The 19280-nt window shown below is 64.8% G+C and overlaps 2 protein-coding genes across 2 annotated transcripts; both read right to left on the bottom strand.

Moving 5' to 3' along the window:
• Window positions 1–85: 85 nt before the first annotated feature.
• Window positions 86–9000, bottom strand: HCK (HCK proto-oncogene, Src family tyrosine kinase; the record flags this gene model as incomplete). The annotated part of the gene is made up of 12 exons (XM_084271384.1): window positions 86–1463; window positions 2182–2313; window positions 2841–2994; window positions 5391–5467; window positions 5926–6108; window positions 6402–6554; window positions 7029–7178; window positions 7589–7692; window positions 7832–7930; window positions 8044–8143; window positions 8408–8450; window positions 8884–9000. 12 exons carry the CDS (start codon window positions 8998–9000, stop codon window positions 1261–1263), a joined length of 1515 nt encoding a protein of 504 aa, XP_084127510.1. The 3' UTR covers window positions 86–1260.
• A 4003-nt stretch (window positions 9001–13003) lies between these two features.
• CCM2L (CCM2 like scaffold protein) lies at window positions 13004–17227 on the bottom strand (the record flags this gene model as incomplete). The annotated part of the gene is made up of 10 exons (XM_084271595.1): window positions 13004–13551; window positions 13767–13905; window positions 14089–14239; window positions 14399–14462; window positions 14595–14730; window positions 14821–15275; window positions 15994–16177; window positions 16294–16377; window positions 16764–16931; window positions 17198–17227. The coding sequence occupies 10 exons, from the start codon at window positions 17225–17227 to the stop codon at window positions 13274–13276; spliced, it is 1689 nt and encodes a 562-aa protein (XP_084127721.1). The 3' UTR covers window positions 13004–13273.
• Window positions 17228–19280: the final 2053 nt, after the last annotated feature.

Here is a 19280-nt window from a genome sequence, read left to right on the forward strand (position 1 = left end):
CCGACCCGCTCCGGTCCCTCCGGTCCCCGGGCCCGCTCCGAGGGGCTCTGCGGGTTCCCAGCCCTGCACCGCCCCCCTGCAACCACCCCCATTCCCCCCAGGCTGGGGAGCGTGAGGAAAAACCCCTCAAAAACCACCCCAGAAGACGTATAAATACTTTACTGGCTACAAAAGGCACTTCCCAAGCGGGGGTCCCAGCAGGGAGGCAGCGGCGGCCGCCTCTGCCTGAGGGAGATGCAGTGGCAGGGCCAGTCCTCTGCTGCAAGGGGTACAGGGCAGCCTGGAAAAGGCTGCTACTTCCTCCTTTCCCCCAAACAACCCGTCGTTAAGTGCTGAAAATAAACAACGATGCGAAGAAGGGCCGGCTCGGTGCTGAGAGTTCAGCTGCCCCAGCATCCTGCCTGGCAGGGGAGCAGCGCGGCTCTGGCACGGCAGGGAGAGGGCTCCTTGCCCGGGGCTCCTTGCCCTCGAAGCTGCGGGGAGCTGTCCAGGAAGGGGTCTGTGAATGGCCGGCAGTGTCTGTCCGTACCCAGCCCCACACACCCCCCCCTCGCCCCAGCTGCGCTCTGCAGAGGGGGGGGGTGCCGTGAAAAAGCCTTCGGAAGGAAACCCGGGAAGGCAAGGGGGAGGCATATGGGTCTGCAGAGCTCCCAGGCAAACCCCAGGATGAGCAGACATGCTGCATCACAGTGTGTCCGGCTGGGAATCCACTGGGGCTTCCCCAACATGCAAGGGCCAGGGGGTGTGGGTGCTGCACAGCACAACCAGAACACAACAGCCTGTCTTCAAGGGCCTCTCAGCCCAAACACCTACTTCTGCAAAACAGCACGATAAGATCTCAGAAGAATTAAAAAAAAACACACCCCCAGTCACTGGTTTTTGCTCTGTAGCTGGCACAGGCCAGGCCCCTTCTGCCGGGGAGCTGCCGGCACGGGGAGCTGCCAGCCAGGCAGCGCTCCCCGGCCCTGCTGCCTCACAGGCACCCTGGCACATGGGAAAGGCACAAAGGACAGCCCTGTGTCTCTTCTCCTCCGTCCCACAGCCGCAGAGGGCTGGCCTGAGTGTGGCTTCCTCCTGGGCCCTGCTTCCAGCCCAGGAACACCAGGAGGGATGTGGTTCTGGGCCAGGCTGGCAGAGGAAGGCACGTGCAGGCAGAGCACGAGTGGGACAGGGTGAGGAAAGCAAGGGGGCAATGTGGTCTTTGCCACTGACGTGGCAGGCATGGCGCGGGGCACCCGCTGGCATCACCGAGCCCCTCTGTTAGGGCTGCTGTTGGTACTGGCTCTCTGTTGCAGTGAAGAAATCCTCCAGAATGCTCTGTGTGTACTCAAAGGTGGGGCGATCCTCCGGGTTGGTCTTCCAGCATCTCATCATAATGTCATACAGCTCCTCGGGGCAGTTCTCTGTGCGGGGCATCCGGTACCCCTGCTCCAGGGCTCTGATCACCTCCATGCTCGACATCCCTGAAGGAACAGGGCAGGACAGGGGGGTGTTTCATGGCTTATCACTGATTTCTTGAAAAGGCAAAAAGCCACCCCAAACCCAACCCCAAGCCCCAAACTACCCACCCATTGGGTAGTTTTCTTCACTAGGAAGGACAAAGACAGGTTAGAGGGGTTGGGAAGGGGGAACTCCTTCTCCTGGTCAGGGAAACAACAGCCAAGTTGCTGAGAATAGTTTTGTATAAATTTCAAAAAAAATAAAGGTTACACTTCTCAATTTGCTGAGTCTTTAACGAGCCATTCCCTCCAATAACAGTAAGTTAGTGTGAAGGCAGAACTGGTCCCCCAGAACTGCCCTCTATCCCACCCCAGGTCCTTCATGGTACTTTTCCTGTACATGTAATTTCCCATGGAGAAAAGGTACCAAAGCAGCAATGACTGTAAAATACAGGGTGGTCCCTAATGATGATGCCTTACAGATTGCTTCCTAAAAACACCTGCCCCAGCTATCAGCCATGAGCTCATGTGGTACTTAAACGTGTGTTATCTGCAGGATGCAGAGAACCCACACATCAGTGTGGTGACTCAGCCCTGTGAGCCAGGGATCTGTGGTGTACAACAGCCATCCTCCCAGGGCTGTGCAGCGCAGCCTGGGGCGAGTCTGTCATCCTTTCACCTTAAAAACATGATCTTCTATTTTAGAAACAGAGAAACCAGGTTTTTAAGAGATCCTGACTACCTGGGTATGGGACGCGCCCATAGGTGATGATCTCAGTCAGGAGGATCCCAAAGGACCAGACGTCTGACTTGATGGTGAAGGATCCGTAGCTGATGGCTTCTGGCGCCGTCCATTTAATGGGAAACTTGGCACCTGGACAAAGAGATCCAGTAGGAAAGGAAGGAAGGGTTAAATTGGATATTAGGGGGAAGATCTTTACAGAGAGAGTGGTGAGGGGCTGGAACAGGCTGCCCAGAGAGGGGGTGGGTGCCCCATCCCTGGGGGTGTTCAAGGCCAGGTTGGATGGGGCCCTGGGCAACCTTGTGTAGCTCCAGGCTGGAGGTTGTTGTCCCTGCCTGTGGCAGGGGGTTGGAGCTCTGTGACCCTTGGGGTCCCTCCCAACCCAGCCCAGGCTGGGATTCTGATTCTATGAAACATGAGCTCTAATGTAAATGCTGAGAATCTGGTGGTGAAATATGGGGAACAAGAAGGAAACAAGCAGAAGAGGAAGATGTGAAGCAATGCAAATGAGAGGAGGTTCCCTCATCTGGCCGTTTATGCATCACATCCCTCTGAGGGTCCCTGCCACCAAGGTTACAACGTTGATAAGAGGCTTTAAGATATCCCACAGCCCTTCATCATCTGAGCAAGTGGCCAGGCACCCCCAGCAGCTCCCCCACCTTCCCTGGCCGTGTACTCGTTGTCTTCAATGACTCTGGCCAGCCCAAAGTCTGCGATCTTGCACACCAGCACCGCCGACACCAGAATGTTGGCAGCCCTCAGGTCTCTGTGGATGTAGTTCCTCTTCTCAATATAAGCCATTCCTTCTGCAATCTGTGAAAAGGGGAGAGAGACAGATGCAAAGTGGCTGGTGGAGAGAACCCAGCCCCCTCAGCGCGGCCACTGCTGGGAATGGGAAGAGGTTAAACACTTCTGGGGGTGAGGGGGTGAAAGGGGGTGAGAGGGGGGTGAGCTGCAGCAGGTGTGAGCGGCTCTCCTGCGTGGGAACCGCTCCCCACACAGGGCAGCCCTTGCAGAAGAGGTCAGGGCTTGGGTGACCAGCCTCAACGTGACCCATTTAAGCCCCAGTGTGAGAAAAGCAGTGAGAACTGGCATCTGAGGAGCTGCTGTGCTCACAGCAAGTGTCTGTGGTTGTCCACAGGGCAGGGTGCAACTGCTTCACCCACAGCCGCTCATTCTCTGCTTGGAGACCGGCCTCCAGATACATCACCGACTGCTTGGGAGAGGCAGGGAGCAAACTATCCTCTCTCTCCACTAAGGGAGCAACAAATGGCCTTTAATCACAGTGAGGGTCAGCCAGCATCACAGCTTCCTTGGTGGGCACAGAACAGCGCGGTGAGGTGTCTCCTGAGGAGGCTGGGGAGATGCCTGGGATGTGTCAGTTCTCCCTGCAAGCAGGATGCCTGTGACCACCCCTGAGGAAACCCCCCCCCAGCTCCATCCTCTGAGGTCTCTGCACCCAGTGGCCGAGATGAGCTGGTCTGTGCACCACCAGCTCCCAGATTTGTGCCACATTACCCCATGCTGGATGCTACGAGCAGCCCTGAGCTGAAGGGACCCGACCAGCCAGAGGGGACGCTCCCCCCGCCCCGGTCACAGCCCCACAAGCCAGGCCAGGGTAAGGTGCCGGTGCTCACAGAGCTCTCCACACAAAATACAGAAGTAAACAAGCACTGCAAGAGCGGAAAGGTTCTTTCCATGACCACAGGCAGGGTTGTGCTCGCAGTGACTCAGCCCCAGCACAAGCCTGGGTGCCAGGCTCGCTGCCTGCCTGCCCACAACGCCTGCTGCCTGCACATGAAAGCGCTCCAGCCCTCTCAGAGCTGCTGAAAGCCGCCTCTCTGAGCGACAGAGCCGAGCAGGGAGGTTTTTGCAAGAGCCAGCTTGCTGGGAACAGATGGTGTGCAGGAGGGCACAGCTGAGCAGCAGACCCTGGCACAGCCGCTCCAGTGGCCAGTGACCTGGTGGAAGTCCTTGGGGTCTGTGCTCCTTTCCTGGCTTCCCTGTTGCACTGGTACCTCTAGGAATTACTTCATGGAGGTACCAAGCTTAGCTCAAGGGGTCCTTGGATTCAGCGAGCATCAAGGGTCATGCTGAAGGGAGAAGAGTGGCTGCCCAAAGGGTTGCACACGCAAAGCTAGGGCTGCACCAGCACACTCAGCATCAGCTCCTGAAAACATTCCCCAAATGATTTGCCCTGCCTCCTCCTGTCTTGCCAGCTGCCCTCCCACAGCCCCTGACAGCCCCTGGGCTGGTCGATGACTCTAATGACCCACAGACTGTGGGGTCACACAACGTGTGACGCTCCCTTCTAGAAACTCTGCCCAGCTCCAGCTCCCAGGCGCTGTGAACTGGGAGGGCTGTGGGGTTCCCACTGAGTGTACTGGAGCCTAGAGCTCCCACTGCCCTGGGTGGGTCCTGGCACAGGGTCCAGCCACAAAGGGGGGTGCAGGATGCAGCCCTGGGGTCCTGCAGCTGGTGCTGGGGTGGCACAGGGTGGCTGTGTGGCTGCACAGGGTTTGGGGGGCTCTCACAAAGTGTGCAGCTGAGGCTGTGTCACACAGAGCCTGTTGCTCCCAGGTAAGTACCACAGCAGCAGCAGTGGGCAGCAACGGTAGAGCTTTGCCATGGCTGCTGCCCGAGGAGCTGGGGGCTCGGATGGGCCGTGCTGACCAGCTCCTGCTGGGCCTGGGGAAGGGACAGTGCAAGTGTGAGCAGTGAAAACAAGCTCCAACCCTCACCCATGGCTTCCACAAGGAACAGCAGCACCGTGGGCTGCATCTTATGGGGCAGAGATACCACAGCAGCCTTAGAAGATGCCCTGGCTCCTTGGAAGGAGCAGCCCAGCCAAAACCAGCTCCGGGCTCCATGCAGCTCGGAGCACAGGCCAGCGGCTTCCTGCAGTAGGTAATGGGCTGGCAGGGAGGAAGCCACCACTTCTCCTTTCCCACACACCTGCTCCAGCACGGGCAGCTGGACAGGGCTGGTGGGCAGGCAGCTGGTTACCCACGGGGTGGGAGGGAGGGCAGCGCTGCAGGGAAACCTCAGAGGGTCCTTCCCTGCACCCCCGTGTCTGCCTGTTCAAACCTGGCTTCTGGTTGGCACTGCCACACGTCCCAGGTAAGCTCTTGGGCTCCTCCATCCCCTCGCTCACCTTTCTTGGGTACAAGGGGGAGTGGGGAGCTGGGGAAGGGCTGCTCCCTCCTCACCTGGGCAGAGAAGTCGATCAGCTTCGGGAGCGGCTGCTTGTTCCCCTCGTTGCTCTTGAGGAAATCCAGCAAGCTCCCTGCAGACAGGGAAGGGTGCTGGGGCTGGTGGCTCAGCCAGGACCTGCACACACCCTCAGGGTGGCACAGGTCCTGTGGGCAGCTTGGGAGCTGAGCATGACTGAGGAACTCCACCAGGAAAAAACCTCTGACCCCCCTCCCCACTCCCATGGGTTTAGTAGAGGAGCAAGCCCCACTGCAGGCTCCTTCCCATCTTGTGGAGCATTCCTCATCTTCTCCCCATCACCATCCCTCCCTCTCCCAGGGCTGTCACTGCACCCCCTGCCCAGCACCCTGCCCCAGAGCGCTGACACGCAGCGACAGGAGCCAGCTCCCCTCCCAGTGCCCCAGCAGCTGGTCCAGAGCCCCCAGCTGCCCCCAGAGATGCAGAAGAGGCTGATCCTGCATCATCCCTGGGGCACACGGGTACCACGGCCCGGCCAGGCCTGTAGTGACCCCGCAAGGGTGTGGGCAGCACCTTTCTCCATGAACTCGGTGATGATGAAGATGGGCTCCTCCCTGGTGACAACCGCGTGCAGCTTCACCAGCTTGTCGTGCTGCAGGGTCTTCATCAGGTTGGCCTCCTCCAGAAAGGCCTCCACGGACATGCTGCCCGGCTTCATGGTCTTCACCGCCACCTTGGTGTGCTTGTTGTAGGTGGCTGCAGGGGGCACAACAGACCGTTGTCAGCCTGACCTGTGCCCAGGCGCTGGGAGCACGGGATTTTGGACCCAAAGCACCCACTCCTGGAGATGGAGCTGCTGCACAAGGGCTGAATCCCCCCCACCCAGCGCAGAGCAGTCCCTGCATTAAGGCCACCTCCTCTTCCCCACGCTCCTCTCCTGCAGGTCACTCCCTTCCTGCCTCTTCCACCCCATCATCCCACCACCTCCTCTCCCATCCTTAGCCTTCCTCCTCCACCATTCCTCCCAGCTGCCTTCCCCCTGCTCTCACCCATCCACACTTCTCCAAACTGCCCGGCTCCCAACTTCTTCTCCAGCTTCAGTGACTCCCGAGGGATCTCCCAGGCATCTTTCTCCCATGGCTTCTGTGGTTTGGGCACGTAGCAAGGGTAGGTGAGCTTCTGGCACAGCCCATCGCTTTGCCCTGCAGAGGAATGCAGAGAGCCATCCATCAGCATCTCTCACCAGCTGCATTTTGCTTTGAGGCAGAGTCCACAGCAGCCTCTGTGGCCACAAGACATGTCCTGGCACCACATGTCCCACTGCAAACACTAAGGACACCTCAAACACCAGCCATTGCATCCCAGTCCCACCAGCAGCACCCATTACTGGACTGTGGTGGCACAGCCAGGACACCAGCCTGCCCAGGGAGGGGAAGTCCTGAGCATTTCGGGTGTCTGGGGGCACGGACACCCACTGCTGTGGCAGACAGACAGCTGGACACCACGCTAGGGGAAGGTACAGGCGTTGCTGCGTGTCACAGCTGAACCCACCACAGGGGCCAGGCCTCGATGGGCAGGATCCCCTTGGGCTCTGCACTCCCCGGCTGCCCAGAGGCTGCTGGGCTCAGGGACCAACCCCCCTTTGGGGCAGGGGGCCCGGGCACCCCGGGTCTCACCCTTGTAGTGCTGGACCAGCTCCTGCAGCGTGTTGAAGTTGTTGCGCGGGGAGATGTAGAAGCCGCCGCTGTCCAGCGTCCGGATCTTGTAATGCTTCACGGTGCCGCCGTGCAGGTCGTCCCCGTCCCGCACCGACAGCGAGTAGCAGCCTGTGTGGGGAGGGGTGAGCTGCCAGCCCCGGCCTGGGGACACGGCCCCGCTGTGCCCAGCCATCCCCCGCTCCTGGCACACACGGTGCCATTGCCTGGCAGGGCCACCACGGCAGCACCCGTCCCCACCGTGCTGTCCCCACCCCTTCTCCAGTCCCAGTCCCAGCTGCACCTGCATCCCACCTACCAAAACCAGCCCCAGAGGGGCTTGTCACTACCCTGTCCCCACCGTGGGGCTCAGACGTGTGGCAGTGCCATGGGCTCCTGCAGGGACACTCAGAGCGGGAGCATGAGACCCCCAGTCCCTGCCCCGTGGCAAAGCAGAGCCCCCAGCATGGGGGTGCATCCCCTGAGCTCCTCTGCAGCGAGCGAGGGAGCTGCTCCCCCCCTGCAGCAGGGACCCCCCAGACCTTTGGTCGTCTCGCTGTCCCGGATCATGAAAGAGCCAATGATATTCCCAGGGCCGAGGAGCTGCCGCTCCGCATCCTTCCGGCTGATCCCCTTGAAAAACCACCTGGAGCAGAAAGAAACGACCCCGGGAATGCTGCTGGGACTGGGAGAGGGGAGGCTGGAGCGGGGCAGGGCTGGGGACAGCTGCGGGGGGAGCACGGGACTGTGCAGGGCTGGGACGTGCCCCCGAGGGCTGGACTCACTCCTCTGTCTCCAGAGAGTCGGCTCGGGCAACGTAGTTGCTGGGGATGAAGCCTTCACACCCTGTTGCCAGGGACCGTGCTCGCCACCACTCCCCCATCCTGCAACAGAGACGGTGCTGGGTTGGCCTGTGGCACTGGGCAAAGGCCAGGGAAAGCCCACCCAGCAGTGCCACACGAGCCCCCAGGAGACCCCAGGGTGAGGGGGCACTTACTCCTCCAGCACCTTCAGCCGCTCCCCTTTGTGGAAGCTCAGGTCCCCAGCATGCATCGCCTCGTAGTCGTAGAGTGCCAGCACCACGTTGTCCCTGGAGCCTGCGGTGAGGGAGCTCCCTGGGCAGCCCTCCCCACGCTGGGGTGGCCACCCCTGCCCTGTGCAGCCAGGACACCCCTGCAGTGCCCAGCGCTGCCTTCTTCATCGTGGCCGTGGCCACATCTGGCCTTTGAGGAGGCCCAGAGCTCCAGTCCCACTGGGACCAGCAGCATTCAGCCCAGACTGGGGAGGACCCAGCCGCAGGAGAGGACCCAGGCACAGTCTCCCCACACGCTGCCACCTCGTGCAGCCCTCCCTGTACCTACCATCCTCAGATGGGGACACGGCCATGCTGGGGACATTACTGTTCTGGAAAGTGGACAAAACCAGAGAGTCACGTCCCAGGGGGAAGAGACTCACACCCCACGGGGGTCTTGGCCCCTCTGCAGTGCCAGCCCCCAGCATCAATGGCAGGAGAGCACCCAAGCAGCAGCACTGGCACCACCTGACACACCAAGCCACCCAGCATCAGCATCCCTGTCCCCTCCCAACACCTTCATTCTTCTCCCCTCTTCCCACAGCCCCTGATTCCCATCAGGTTCACACTGTGGTCTGCTGCAGCACAGGCTGAACTCCCATCCCACAGCCCAGCCCCCTCCCCTGGGTCACAGGCACTGCCAGCACACACAGCTGACCCCCTTCTCAGTGCTGGCACCCCGACAAGGAGAGGGGCTGGAACCCCCACAATTGCTCAGCCCCCCCCCCCCAGTGGCTCAGCCCCCCGCCCCCAGTTCTGACTCACCCTTTTGTTGGTGGCCGTGGGGTCCCTCACGTAGTGACCCTGCTGCAGGCTGGGGCTGGGGTTGGTTTTTGTCACCTTCTCTTGGACAGCAGCTTCCTTCGACTTCACGCAACCCATCCTGCAGCCAGGGGAGGGGAAGTGAAGCTCTTGCGACAGGGGTGAAAGCCCCACTCCAGCCCCACTCCCAGCAGCTCCCACCGGCGTGGCAGAGCCCGGCACACGGCACGGGGAGCCCACGGGCCACAGAGCCACGGGCAGAGGGTTCTGCTTCCCTGGGGGAGCTGAGGTTGTTGGTGGCCACGGGGCAACAGGCACCCAGTGAGGTGCGAGGAGGAAAGGAACCTTCTGGTGCAGAGAAAGGAGAAGTCACAGGAGGTGAATTCTGGGCAGGTGACGGCAGCTGCCATGGAGCAGCTTCACAGCCCTTCCCCAAAAAGCCTTTCCCAGCTGGGAATGCAAGAAAGAGCCTCTCTGCAAAGCAGGACCCTGTCACACAGGGGCTGACCTACAGGTCAGGACTCCTGGTGCCTGGGGCCACCCCATCCCTCAGGACACTCTGGGTGCCACACTGCCAAGGGTCAGTGCTCCCTGGCTGCTCTGCTGCTCTCTGCCTCCAGCAGCCACCACACCAGCAAAAGCTCGACTTTCTCCAGGTCCCCAAGAAGCACCAGCAGCAAAGTGTGCTGCAAGAAGTGGTGAGCGTGGGGAAACCCCCCCGCAGTGACACTTCCTTTGTCCGGGGGAGACCTCAGCCCAGAGAAAGGAGAAGGTGCTGGCCATGACAGGAAAGGAAGCTCAGGGCTCAGTGCTGGCCTCAGCCTTGCAGTGGACGTGCATGGCACTGCCAGCCTCCCTGGGGGAGCACCAGCAGCACTCCCGTGGCCCCTGAGGGACACTGCTGCCACCTCCCAGCCAGCCACCCCGTGGTCACTCCTCATCCTTCCTAGCACACCAATGCCTGAGCCAGCCCCACTCCCCAGGACAGAGCAGGAGCAGCAGCAGCAGCCCCAGCCAGCACGTCCCCCTCACTGGAGATGCTCTGGGCTCAGGCTCAGGACTGGCCACTGGCAAAGCCCAGCACTGGATCCCCCCTGGCCACCCCACAAAGCACCAGGTGGGAAGTACCTGCCACAGTCCCTGCTGGCACTGCAGGAGGTACTGGCTGTGCTGGTCCCACACCGGCTGGGAGGATTTGGCCGTTTTGAGCACAATCCCCTCAGCAGGATCCAAGCATCCCCCAGCACCTCAGCATCCCAGCTCACCCACAGCCCCCCAGCATCCCAGCTCACCCCCAGCATCCCAGCTCACCCCTAGCCCCCCAGCATCCCAGCTCACCCACAGCCCCCCAGCATCCCAGCTCACCCCCAGCATCCCAGCTCACCCCTAGCCCCCCAGCATCCCAGCTCACCCACAGCCCCCCAGCATCCCAGCTCACTGCCACACTCAGTGGCTGGGTGGCCGTGGGCTGTGCCCCAGCTCCTGCTGGCACAGGGAATGCTGTCGGAGCAGCCGTGCCTGGTGTGTCCCACCCCGCAGAGCTGTGTCCTGCAGCCCCTGTGGCTGTCCCAGCCTGGGGACCAGGCAGTGGACCAGGTGGGATGGGGTGAGCTGATCACTCCGGACCGGGGCTGCCCGCGGTCCTGTGCCCTCGCCGCCCCACGCCTTCGCTGGCAGGGCAGGAGTGGGCAGAGCCCACCGCCCCAGAACTGCCCCGGGACACCCCGGCATCACCTCCCCACTACCCCCGGGCATCACCTCCCTGGGGCCCCCAGGTGGCACCGCACCGAGAGAGGCCGGGCCGGGCCGGGCCGGACCCGGGCAGACGAGCCGAGGCTGTGGCGGCTGGGCCGGGACCGGGACGGACCAACGGGCTCCCCCCGCCCGGCCCCGCCGCCCGCGGGGCTCCGGACACGACTCGGCTCGGCTCTCACCTTCCCCAAGGTCCCGGGACACGTCCCGGTCCTGGTCCTGGTCCTGGTCCTGGTCCTGGTCCTGGTCCTGGTCCTGGTCCCGGTCCCGGTTCCGGTTCCCGTCCCGGTCCTGGTCCCGGCCCTGGTCCTGGTCCCGGTCCTGGTCCCGGTTCCGGTTCCCGTCCCGGTCCCGGTCCTGGTCCTGGTCCTGGCCCTGGCCCTGGCCCTGGCCCTGGCCCCGGTCCCGGCCCCGGTCCCGGCCCTGGCCCCGGTCCTGGTCCCGGTCCCGGTCTCGGTCCTGCTCCCCGTCCCGTGGCCGGGGCAGCCGCCGCTGCCGTGCTCTGCCCGTTTGCGCTCCCGCCGCCCCGCCTGCCCCGGGAAGGACCCGCCCCCCCCCGGTAAGGCCCCGCCTCCCGGCGCTGTCCCGGGACCGCAGGACTCCCGACCCCCCTCACACACCAAACGGGACCCTCCCGGTCCAAGCGGGACCCTGACGGGCAGAAGGCAGCGGAACCAGGTTCCCAGAGCATCCGTGCTGCCCGCGGGACCCCGCTGCCATCGGGGTCCAGTTCACATCCTCCCGATGAGTGCCACAGCCCCCTGCCCAGCCGTGGCCCCGGGAGCCCGGGGCATTTGGGGCCCAGCACCCTAAAGCAGCACCCAGGCTTTTCCCTCGCCTGCTGCAGGGCTGGCAGTGGGGGACACCGGCAAGCACAGGCCGGTCACGGTGTGAGCCTGGGGCTCCATCCCCAGGGAGGAGGAAAGGAGAACCCCCTGAGTGCTGCCCCGTGATGGGGTGCAGGGCATGGGGGTGCAGGGCATGGGGGGTGCAGGACATGGGGGGTGCAGGACATAGGGGGTGCAGGGCACGGGGGGTGCAGGGCACAGGGGGTGCAGGGCATGGGGGGTACAGGACATGGCGGGTGCAGGGCACGGGGGGTGCAGGGCATGGGGGTGCAGGGCACAGGGGTTGCAGGGCACGGGGGGTGCAGGGCATGGGGGTGCAGGGCATGGGGGTGCAGGACGTGGGGGGGGTGCAGGACATGGGGGTGCAGGGCACAGGGGGTGCAGGGCATGGCATCTATGCTGCACAGCACATCTTGGAAAGGCCAGGATGGGGGGGCTGGTTCATGGGCTTTGCTGTGTCTCTCCTGGCGCTGCTGTACCAGTGCCAAAAGTCATCCCCAGACCCCTCCCCAGCCCACCAGCACGTCAGCCTTTGCTCTGGGTCACCCAGAGCAGCCCTGAAGTTGGGGACAGGACCAGCAGCACCCACGGTGCCTGTGGTTCTAGCGTGACACTGACCATTGTGGTGAGGGCCAGCCCAGCCCCTGCTCTGGCTCAGGAGCCTCAGAGGAAGTGACAGGGTGACAAGCACGTCACCTGCTTCAGGATTTGCATAAGTAAATTTTAAAAGAAAAAAATACCCGTGTTCTGGCAGCCCCAGGGTGCCCCAGGGTGCCCCTGCCCCCCCAGCAGCCTGGGGCTGCGGCACCATCCCACAGCCCCCACCCAGGACACGGGCAGGGACCAGCCGGGGGGAGCAGGGCCCGTCCCTCGGGGGCAGGAGGGCTGCAGGAAACCGGCTCCCAGGGCAGGAACTTCCTCTGCTGAAACAGCCGCAGTCCCGCAGCGGCCGAGTGTCGCAGGAACGTCCCTCACAGGGACAGGGGCTGCCTGCGGCAGGGTCTGCGGCTCAGCCTCCCCCCGTGCCGCCCCCTGCCCTGCCCTCTCAGCGGGATGCTCGGCAGCAAGACAGGGCACACTGAGCTGGCAGTCCCTGCGCAGCGCATCCCCGGGGCTGGGGGGGCTCTGGAGTGCTTTCCTGGCAGGAACAGTCTTCTCTGCTGCTCCCACTGTGTTGGAAGGCAGATGCTTCACTGGGGTGCACCCAGGCAGCAGTGGGTCAGCTGTGGCCACCAGCCCCTCATCCCAGCACACCCTCACTGACCTCTTACATTGTTCTGAGCTCCACAGAGTCCCACACTGCCAGGAGCATCCCTCTGAGCCAGCCCAGCGTGGTCAGGAGCTCCCCAACTCCATGGCACCAGGGTGAACAGTGGCACAGTGCCTGGCAGGACTGTGAGCAGCCCCCCTACCCCTACTTGCCCCTCACCACAGCAGCATCTCCACCCCATGGCCTTTCCCTAGGCAACAACCTGCTCCACTCACAGCCCTGGCATTTTATTGCAGTCTGCAGAAATAACAGCACATGGTGTTGTTGGCGGGGGGAAGGTGGGGGGAAAGGAGGGGAGGAGGGAAGGGAGGCTGGTCTCCCACCTCCACAGCTGCCCTGTGATTCTGTCACCCCTGCTGAGAGCTGCCAGAGTGGTGCAGAACCCCTGTCCCCTCCTGCTGTGACAAAGTAGGGGACTACACCCCTCATCCCTGGGGCAGAGCTGTGCACCCAACTCATCCAGGTTCGGAAGTGTAACACTGTGTGGGTGAGCGGGGAGCACCCACTGAGTTTCCACACTCCCTCACAGGTAGTTGTCTTCCTCCTCCTCCTCCTCCTCCTCGTCCCGTGCCAGCGCCTCAATGTCATGGGTGATGTCGGTGATGATGCGGTTGAAGGACTCGGACTCGGAGCGCAGGGACCAGCTGTCGTAGCTGCGCACCGCGGAGGCCGACGTGTTGCTCATGCTGCGCTTGATGCGGCCGAAGCTGTCGGTGAGGATCCCCCCCTCCCGGATGCCAATGCTCTCCAGGAAGGTCTCAAAGTACCCGATGTCTTGGTCAGGGATGAAGGGCCTCATTCCTGCCGCGGGCACCATGAACCAAGGGGTGACCCTGCCTGGCACACGGGGCCAGCCAGCCCCACCGGCTGCTTGCAAGGGGTCTGGTGCCATCCCATAGCCCACAGCAGTAAGATCCCAACACCCCATGGAGCACATCCAGCACCCCATCCCCAAGGGATGCACAGACATCCCTAGGGTGACACAGGGTGGCTGCAGAAGGACCCCAGACACTCACCCAGGAGGAGGAATTTCCTGCGGTCGCCGTAGAGGCGCAGCAGCTCCCCACAGTACTCCTGCACGGGCATGCCCAGGCGGTACTCGCGGAGCAGGAGGGCAAACTGCTGGATCTCCTGAGGTGACAGCTTGTTGCGCAGCTGTGGGGACACAGGGACAGGTTGAAGCTGGGGACACTGGCAGTGCACAGCTCCAGCTTCCCCACTCCACAACCTGCCGGTTTCTTCCTGGTGCAGGGAGCTCAGGTCTGCCCACAGCCCTCCCTCCCCAGCCACTGGCACGGAGCAGAGCCCATCACCCATCACCCATCCCCGTGCCCGTACCGTCACCATGTAGTCCTGCAGCTGCTCCAGCCCCACGCCGCTCTGGTCGCTGCCACTGCAGGCAGTGGCCAGGCTGTGGTGGGACCGGTGGAAGGAGGGCGAGGAGGCACCACTGTAATATGCTTCGAAGGTCTCATGGGAGCCGTTGCTACTGCAGAACAGGGGGTCAGCGTATCACAAACACCCATCGTGTGCCCGGCTGCCACCTCCTGCTGCACAGCACCCACTGCTGGGCAGTGCTGGGGCATCCCTGCAGCCAGGACAGGCACCCAGCCCAGGCAGGGGCATCTTTGAGGGCAGCCAGACTCACAAGGAGCTGCAGCAGCTGAAGTCGGCATCGTAGCCGTACGTCCCGTCTGTGCGGCAGCTCTCGCCTGGGGAGGGAAAGCCAAGGTCTGAGCGTGCAGCCAAAGCTCTGCCACGGAACCTGCAGTGCCCGCACAGCCTTGCCCATCATCCCAGTGCCGCCCTGCTCGGCATCCCCCTGCCCGTCCCCAGCCACTCACTCCTGCTGGAGAGCCAGGGCCGCGTGGGCGTGGAGGTGTAGTGGTACCCAGCGCGGTCCACGCACTCGATGCTCTGGTCCCCGTAGATGATCTGGAAGACCTGGCAGATGAGCGCACAGGACTCCTCGGCGGCATCCTGCAGCGGGAGGGAGAGAGGGAGGGAGGGTGGGTGCCGGGCGGGTGGGTGCCGGTGGGGACCCGTGTGCCGGCGGCCAGGACCACTCACCCTGTTGGGCACGGCGAGGATGATGAGGTTGGAGTAGGCGTCGGGGCAGGGCTCCTGCGGGTCCAGGGGGTTGCTGCCGGCGTGCCGCCGCTCCCAGCTGCCAAAGCCGGTGCCGCGCTCCCAGCTGCCGCCGGCGGTGCCGGGCCGCCGCCGCTCCCAGCTGCCGCCGCAGGGCCGCCGCCGCTCCCAGCTGCCCGAGGGCCGCCCGCGCTGCCGCCGCTCCCAGCTGCCGCCCCGCCGCCGCTCCAGGCTGCCGCCCTGCCGCCCCTCCTGCCCGCCCCGCGCCGCCCGCCAGTCCAGGCTGCAGATGGTGTGCCGCCGCTCCATCGCGCCCCCCATCCGACCCCCCTCCGGCCACGAGCCCCCCGGCCGCTTCTCGGCGGGGAACGCCTCGGGAACACCGGCCGGGGCCGCCTCGGGGTGCGCTCCGGCGGGGACCGGGTCCACTCCCAGGCCTGGGGCAGCGAGGAGAGATCGGACGTCAGGGCGGGGAGGGGGCGGGGGGGGCTGCGCTGTCCACCCTGCTCGGCTCCCCAGGCCCTGCCCTCGCTGCCCCCTCCCACGGGCTGGGAGGGATGCAGAGGGATGGAGGGACGGGGGGCGGGAGGGAGCCCCAGTGAGCTGGGGACAGTGGGACTGGGCAGGGGGATTGGGGCAGAGAGGCGGGAGGATTAGGGGCAGCAGGGCAGGGGATTAGGGGACCGCTCCGTCTGCAGGCTGGAGCTCGGCCTGGCTCAGCCCCCTCCCCGAGGACCCTGCCTGCGGCTGGCAGCTGAGCCCGGGTCTGCTGATCAAAGCTCCGGAGCCCCTGCGCCCCTCCGGGCTCCATGTGCGGGGAAAGGGCGGGGGTCGCTTCCAGCCTCCACTCCTCCTGCTATTAGAGGCAACCGGGGCTGGGAGCGCAGCTGGGACCTGCCTGCCGGGGCAGTGGGGAGCCCTACAGAGCAGGGATGGTGGGGAGCCTGCGGCGTGCCCCCCTCCAGCCCTGGGGAAGCAAATCCCCACCCAGCCGGGGGTTCAGTTCGGGTTTTTGGGCTCGGCTCGTGCTGCTGCCCTGGCCTGATCCGGCACCTCCCCATCACCCCCCAGGTTCTGGCTCCCCCGTGTCCTGGGGACACTGAGGACTCAGGGCTGGCTGTGCCATGGCCAGTGGCCCCAGCCAGACGCCCGCACCGGTTTTGAGGATGAGGAGGTGCAGGGCATCATCGCGCAGGTAGGATGCGGCAGCGATCTCGTGGGTGGGGATGCGCAGGATCAGCTCCTCGTTGTCCCGCCAGGTGAGCAGGAGGCAGCGTGCGGAGAGGCTGAGGATGCTGTCCTGCTCTGGCGTCGTCTGCAGGGGCAACTCCTTCAGCTGCTGCAGGGGCAGAACAAGTGCCAGGGGTGTGGGCACCCTGTGGTGTGGGGCACCTGGCACCCACCCTCTGGGCAGTGCTGGGGGAGGCACACTAAGGATGCTGGGATCCCTCTTACCCGGGCTGTGTCCAGCAGCTGCAGCACCTCATCCCGGCTGGAGGGGTTCAGAGAGGCTGTCACCCATGTCAGGTGGCCTAAAAACTTGGGGACACACACACACAAAACCCAGGGCAGTTTGGGGGGGGGGGCTGGAGCCAGGGCACTGGGGCTACACATCCTCCCCAGCTCAGAGCCTCCCCCAGAGCACCCACATCCCCAGGGGTAGGATGCATCCCCCTGGGCTGCCAGGACACCCTGCAACGGGAGCGTCCTTCCTGCATCCCCAGCCTACCTCACCCAGGAGGGGGAGCAGGACCCCTGGGCTGCCAGGACACCCTGCAATGGGAGCATCCTTCCTGCATCCCCAGCCTACCTCACCCAGGAGGGGGAGCAGGACCCTCCTGGCTACCACAGGTGGGGACCCTCGTCCCCTCCACTGTGCACAGGCAGGGCCCTGAGGGACCCCTGGGGAACCCCCACCCCCTTACTTTCACCTCCTTCTCCACGTAGTCATGCAGCAGGATCTGGGGGTCGATCAGGTAGTCGGGGGGGTAGAGGGGCACCGAGTGCAGCGGCCGCCGGTAGACGCTGCTGCGCACCGCTGGCCTCCGCGCTGCCTTGGGGAACACCAGCCGCTTGATGGGCGACACAAAGCCCTGGCAGGGAGAAGGGGCACGGGGGTTTATCAGCACCAGGCACCCAACCCTGGCACCCACCCCCAGCCCAGAGGGGCTGTGCACCTCTCTGCTCACTGAGCCCAGATTCACACCGTGTGGGTGGTTTGGGGGGGGCAGGTGAGGACCCCGTCTCTCCACACCCTGCCACCGTGGGGGAAGGGAAGTGTGAGTCCCCCCATCCCAGTGCCTCGCCTCCCCCCGCCCTCCTGCCAGCCCCCCAGGACACCAACCCCAGGGCCACGCACCTTCTTGCCCTTCTTGGCCTCGCAGTCCATGGGGAGGCCGTGGCGGTGCCTCTCAGCATGGCCGCCCCCACCGCCCCGCTCGGCGCCGCTGCGTTTTCCTGTGTCGGAAACTCCACCAGGATGGCTGGGATGTGAGTTCCTGCCCCTCCTGGGGGGTGCTGGGACTGGGCTGGGCTGGGCTGGGCTCAGCTGGGCTGGGCTGGGCCTGGTGCTGGGATTGGGCTGGGCCTGGTACTGGGATTGGGCTGGGCTTGGTGCTGGTGCTGGGACTGGAACAGGACTGGGAATGGGACTGGGACTGGGACTACAGCCGCAATTAGGACTGGAGCTGGGCTGGTGCTTGGTCGGAAGCAGGGTCTGAAGTAGGCTGAGATGGGACTGGAACAGGGGCTTGGACTGGGACTGGGGGTGGCCTGGAACTAGGGCAGGGATTGGGATAGGATTTAGGAAGAGGCATGGACTGAAGTAGGCTGGGATGGGACCAGAGCAGGCACTGGGGCTGGGAGTGCGAGCAGCACCTGTCTGAAGAGCAGCACCTGCCCCTCCCTCATTGCCACGGGGCTCCCCCCTGGACCTGGGGATGGTTCTGCTGCCCTGTGACCCCCACATCAGCCCCATCCTCCTGCAACAGCACTGGGGGCTCCTGGTCCTTGCTGCCCCATCCTGCCTGGCCTTCATGGGGCCCTGGCTCAAGGAACAGCACCGACAGGAGCTCATGCAGCTGCACCCAGCACCCTGTCCCCACAGCCACCCACGGGGCCTGAGCCCCCCCATGGATCTGGGAGTCAGCTGGGGATCGGGGCCTCTGGCAGGGAGGAGTTTGGCCCAGCAGCACTGGCGACAGGGCTGTGTCCAGCGGCTTCCTCCCCAGCAAGCTGCATCCTGCCCGCACACCCCTTCCCTGCCGGCTGCCACAGCCAGGCCAGCACCACCCAGGGCCACCGTCACCAGCCGGGCAGCACCTCGGCAGCCCCCCTGCTCCCCACAGCAGCGGGTCTGAGCGCCCCAGGGGTGCAGGGGCAGCATCCTGCCCGGCTGTGGAGCCCAGGGCATGAGCTGGAGGTGCTGGCAAGGACGGGTTCTCCCCCACGGGGCTTATTGAAATGAATTTAATATCTCATGTTGCAGCAAAATTAAAAATATACAAAAAGTTTGTGGTATACAAAAAAGTCTTGGTAGGGACCCCGGCCCCCCGCGTGCCCCCCCGCGCCGAGGGTCCCGGGGGAGAAGGTGGCACACAGAGTATTTACAGTACGTGACAGCGGCCGCCGGGCCCCGGGGCCGTGCGGGGCCGGAGACGTGACCGAGACCCACCGGGACGCAGCCCCCCCCCCCCCGCCCCCAGCAGCCCCCGGCGGCAACGACCGGCCCCGGCCCATCTCTTCCCTCACTCCCTGAAGCCGGGGCGGCCCCGCCGCCACCTCCGGGGGTGACACCCCCCGGTGACCAGGCCCCCTGGAGCCGCCCCCCCCCCCCCCCTCAACCGTCCCACAGCGCCCCAGGTCCCAGCCCCTCCCAGCCCCGGGGGTCGGCACCGGGGCGCTGGGTTTGGCTTCGGGGGACGGCGGGGATGCGGCCGAGCCCCGGGGCTGGGAGGGGGTCCCGTGGGGGTCCCGTGCCACCCCCCGCCCCGGGCCGGGCGGCACTGCGCGGGGCAGAGGCTCGGGGCCGCCTGCCTCCGCCGCAATCCCCGCCCCGAGCGGCGCGGGGCCGGGGGTACCGTGGCTTGAGTGCATAGAAAAGTGTCCCCCTGCCCCGCCGGCGCGACCCGGGGTCCCCACGCAAAGCCCGGGGGTGATGGGCATGGAAGGGGGGGGGTGCAGGTCGCCCCGCCCGGGGCTCCTCTCTGCCCTTGGGGGGGGATGCCGAGGAGAGGGGATGGAGGATGGAGCTAAGGGGGAGCCGAAAAGCCGCCCCGGTCCCCGTGCGGCCCATCCCTGGTGGCTTCCCGGCTCCGGGAGCGGGACCCGGTTCGGAACCGCCGCCGCGGGGGCTGCGGCGACCCCGCCCGATGCCGTCTGGGGGGAGCCCCGGCTCCAGCCCGGGTCCCCCGGCCGCTGCCCCCGACCTTCCCTGAGGAAAA

This window comes from Gallinula chloropus, assembly GCF_964237585.1.
Source record: "Gallinula chloropus genome assembly, chromosome: 16".
Taxonomy (NCBI): domain Eukaryota; kingdom Metazoa; phylum Chordata; class Aves; order Gruiformes; family Rallidae; genus Gallinula; species Gallinula chloropus.